The sequence below is a fragment of the Arachis duranensis genome, chromosome 9, assembly GCF_000817695.3.
Source record: "Arachis duranensis cultivar V14167 chromosome 9, aradu.V14167.gnm2.J7QH, whole genome shotgun sequence".
Classification (NCBI taxonomy): Eukaryota; Viridiplantae; Streptophyta; class Magnoliopsida; order Fabales; family Fabaceae; genus Arachis; species Arachis duranensis.
In genome coordinates this window covers 9,679,039-9,684,000 of record NC_029780.3, presented here as the reverse complement: position 1 = coordinate 9,684,000, position 4,962 = coordinate 9,679,039, and the positions used below count along the sequence as shown (strand labels likewise).

The following is a 4,962-nucleotide window of genomic DNA, read 5'->3' as shown; positions in this document are numbered from 1 at the left end:
CTCTATTATCATTATTATTGTTATAATTAATATTAGTATTATTTTGATTATTAAAATTATTATTACTATTATTCTTATTATTATAATTATTAATGTTATTATCATTATTTTAATTGCCAATATTACAATGATAATAATAATAATAATAATAATAATAATAATAATAATAATAATAATAATAATAATAATAATAATAATAATAATAGGTTATAGGCTAATAAGAATCACTCTAAAAAATTAAAATCGAAAACCGTAATTCTAAATCCTAATTCGAAGACGTGTCTTTAATTTTTTTTTATAAAAAATTAATATTTTATTAGAATATGGTTACTATTATTTTTATTTTGTATATCTATCTATATTAGCTAATATATTTAGAGCGGTTTTTAATTCAGATTCTTAAAGAATTAGTTTTTTTTCTTACAATTAGTATTTTGTTCCGAAATAAAATTAATTAATAATTTATTATTCACTGTTACTTCATTCTTTATTTACTCGAGAATTAAAGCACAAAGAACTAATGACACTACAAAATATCATACCATTTACAGTGACGAAAATTAGTTTCATTGATTTATTCAAATAATTCAATTTTTTTTATATAGTAACCTCAATTTTTTCATTAAAGAGAGGATATTACATTTGTAACGTCACTGTTATTATCAAAATAACAAATGAATTAAAAAAATATATATTTTTCTTTTTTTTTGGGCATGAAATTTTTTTATTCTTTTTTTTTGGACTGAAATTTTTTTTACTCTTAATTGTAAATATATATTTCTTTTTTTAATTTGAATAAAGATATACTTTTTTGTCAATAAATAAATATAGGTGTTTGCTACGATACGATAATAAATTCATACGTACCGATACGTTTAAAATATAGACAAATAACAATAAGACATGTGGAATTTATTTTCCACGTCAACATTTAGTTTTTTCTTTTTTAAATATATAGTATATCACCACTTTTATTAAAATACTCTTTTAATTAAATAAAAAAACATTTATTTATTTAATTTTATAAAAAAACTTAAACATTCTTCTTTTATTTGATTAGACAAAAATATCTTTTTAAATTAATTAAATTTTAGAATTCAATTAATCCTAATTTTATAGATTCAAATAATTGAAACAACAAAACAAAAACATATTAAAAAACAAAAAATTAAAATTATTCTTCATCTGTGTTAAACATATTAAAAAACAAAAAACTAAAATTATTCTTTATCTGATTCAGAAACCTTCTTGTTCACACCACGAAGGTTTCAGTCTTCTTCATCTTCTATTAAAAAAATAATGAATAAATAAATTAAATCCAATTAAAAAAGATATTATGATATAAGCAAATTAAAATAGAACAAGTGAAAGAATAAGCTTTGCAAAGTGAAAGAAGTCATCTGTAGAACAATCGAATAGAACCCTGACAACTCTATCGAAGCATATGACAATGAATACCTTTGTTTTTGTCGCAACCGACATCTGCTAAACAAAGCACCCCCACAACAAAATTCAATACTATTTGGTGTAAACAATACAAAGGTCACAGAAAAAATAGAACTTTGAAGAGAAAAAAAAAGAAGAAGAAGATACTAGGATTCAAAATAGTCGGAGGCAGAGGAGGCAGAAGTAGGGTGCGGGTGGCAGAATTTGCAGAAGGAAGAAGTTGGGACATCAGAATTGTCACCGGAGGGAAAAGAAAGGGTCCTTTCACAAAGAGCGCAAATGGCATCTTGCGTGCGACACAGAGACAGATGAGAGAGATCGAGGAGCAGAGAGAGAGGATAGAAAGAGGAGAGAAGAAGATGAAGAAGACTGAAACCTTCAAGGCATGAACGGGAAGGTTTCTGAACCCAGACGAAAAACAATTTTAATTTTTTGTTTTTTTAATATGTTTAACATAGATGAAGAACAATTTTGATTTTTTATTTTTTTAATATGTTTTTGTTTTGTTGTTTCAATTATTTGAATCTATAAAATTAGGATTAATTAAATTCTAAAATTTAATTAATTTAAAATGATATTTTTGCTTAATCAAATAAAGAAAAGATGTTTAAGTCTTTTTATAAAATTAAATAAATAAATGTTCTTTTATTTTATTTAATTAAAATGGTATTTTAGTAAAAGTGGTGATATACTATATATTTAAAAAAGAAAAAACTAAATGCTGACGTGAAAAATAAATTTTACATGTCTTATTGTTATTTGTCTTATTTTAAACATATCGATACGTATGAATTTATCATCGTACCATAATAAACACCATATAAATATATATACTTCAAACAACTACCATTTAACCATTCAATGAAAATAAAAATTAATAAAATAGGTCAAATAAATCTCTTTACAATAATCTAAACCAATAGTCACCAAAAAAAATCTAAACCAATAAAAATATAATTGGATACTTTCTGTCAAAAAAAAGCACCTACTAAGATCCAATAAATCTTTAACCCCATTCATCACCATTTTGGTCTAACCAATATTAAATTTACTAATTCAACCGAATCGCTCTATACTAATTTACAATTACGTTAATTTATGGGTCACATGCAGGGACAGATTCAAGAATCTATGAAAGAAGGGATCAAAAATTAAAATATTATATAATTAAATATAATTTTATATATTTAATAATAGATATAATTATAATTAATTTTTTAATTAAAAAAATTAATAAATACTTATCCAATAAAAAAATAATTATTTCAGTCTTTATAATTTTTTATGATTTTACATTTAATAAAATATAAAATTATTTATTTTTAAATATTTTGTTAATTAATTTACTTTATTAAGTATTTATGTAATAGTAAATTATATTTTTATATTTTATATAATTAAAAAATATGACATGTAATAATATAAATTAATTGTACTAACAATTTTGTTATGTGAATTTAAAATATATTAAAATATTTTTGTATAATAATAGAAATAAAAATTAATAGAAATATAATAAAAAATAAACAACTAAATAAAATTAAAAAAATAATATTATTATAAATAATATTAAAATATTTTTTATATGATTATAAATATTAAAATTAATCTTAAAAAAGAAATATATAAAAAATTTTAAATCAAATAAAAAATACAAATAATATAAATATATTTAAAAAAATTTAAATTTTAATACATAAATAATATTATTTTTTAATTATTACTACATTATTAAATTTTACTTTATACAATACATCAATTATAATAATATATAAATTTAAAATTTGTTGGAGGGCTGATGCCTCACTCTCACCCCGGAGAGTCCATTCCTCTGGTCATATGTAACACACAAACAATATTTTATGTACGAAACCAACCTTCACCCACAATTAAAATATTCCTGCGTGGTCCTTAAAAGACCATATGCAAGTTTCCCCACCATAGACATTCCAATTCTGCTCCAATAACTTATATATCACCTTGAGAATATATATGCATGCACCAGCACCATTGCTTTCCAATTTCTATACTTTATAAGATGCCATTTTTCTTCACACTATACGAAAAGTTGATAACGATTTTGAAGAGAAATTTAAAAGGTATTTGTTATCGTGTTTAAGAATTCAGTGTCTAATTGTAAAAAAGTTAAATAATTAATATTTAATTTAGGAAAAGTTTAGGGGTCAGCAGTTTTATTGAATTTTGGCCAGTATGTAATTAGTAGAGGAAGGTGAGCCATTGGATGAAATCTCATACCAATCTCACACCATCAAATCATCATTGATGGCTAGTTGATGGCTAACAATCACAAAAATTGCTGGCCCCTAGCATTGCTCTTAATTTAAATAATTCAACACCCTCGCTTTAGTCTCTCTCCGTTGACACGTGGTACTTTCTCTCTTTTTGGCTTCGGCGCCGTCGTTGTTCTGCGCGTTGGTGTTGTTGCTGTTCTTGGTACGACGGACCTGCCACACTGGGCTTGTCCGGTCCACTTGAACTCCGGGACGACCCGGGCTGCTAGGCCACTTCCTGGACTTGGAATCTCCGGTAGAGTTGCTCCGGGAACATGGCGCGCTATTCACTCTTTGGGTCGAAGACGGAGCTCCGGCAAGAAATTTGAGGCAGGTGATGACATTTTTAGCGGACCTACTTCTGGAGAAGGATCGTATATTAATGTTTAGCTCCGTCGCATAATCCGTTCCGCCACATGTTTTCTTAATCTCTTTCTTCTTGTCCTTCTCTTTCTCTTTTTCTTTCTCTTTCTCTTCTGTGTCGTTGTTTCTGTGTTTTTTCTTTTTGAAAATGTCCTTCTAGCGCTTTGATGTGGAGAGAGTAGTAGTGATAAAAGTGGAAGATTCTGTTATTACGGTGACTGATGAGGAAGCGTCAAGGTCTTAGGAGATTGTAAACTGTTCCGGATTGGGTGGTGGATCGGGTTTGGATGGGAGGAGGTGGAGAGGAGGGAGGAGGATGCGGTCGACGAATAGTTCATCGACGGAGTGGAGATTGGGCTGAGAAAAGGAGGAGTTGGATCTTATAGTGGTGGTGCATGGTGATTCCATTGTTAGAAGAAGAAGAAAATGTGAAGAGCGAAGTGAGAAGAGGGCTTTTTTACCTAAATGCACATGTAAAATACATTAATTCCTAAAATGCGCATGGTTTGAAATTTTTCTAAAAATGCGCACGGCCAATTCGCAAGAATCACACACGAAATAGAAATAGGAGGCATATCATGGGGGTACCCGCGAAATGGGTTCATGCAACATGACACAAGCCATTTCAATTGTATCATCCACGAAATGAGTCACCTCAGCCATGGCATACACGAAATGCACCATTTCACTCATGGCACCCACGAATTGCATCACTTCACGCATGATACACACGAAATGAAAATGGAGTAGTTCTTTCTTTGATAATAAATCGTTTTAAATTACATTAATTTACTCTTACTATATAAATCGTTTTATCTTAAATTGGTTTAACAGAAAAACGACATTTCATTATAAATCAATT

At 27.2% G+C, this 4,962-nt stretch overlaps 1 protein-coding gene across 1 annotated transcript; it reads right to left on the bottom strand.

Moving 5' to 3' along the window:
- Positions 1-3,782: 3,782 nt before the first annotated feature.
- Positions 3,783-4,508, bottom strand: LOC110275624 (uncharacterized). The gene is made up of 2 exons (XM_052254180.1): positions 4,357-4,508; positions 3,783-4,227 (listed from the first exon to the last, which is right to left on the bottom strand). The coding sequence occupies exons 1-2, from the start codon at positions 4,506-4,508 to the stop codon at positions 3,783-3,785; spliced, it is 597 nt and encodes a 198-aa protein (XP_052110140.1).
- Positions 4,509-4,962: the final 454 nt, after the last annotated feature.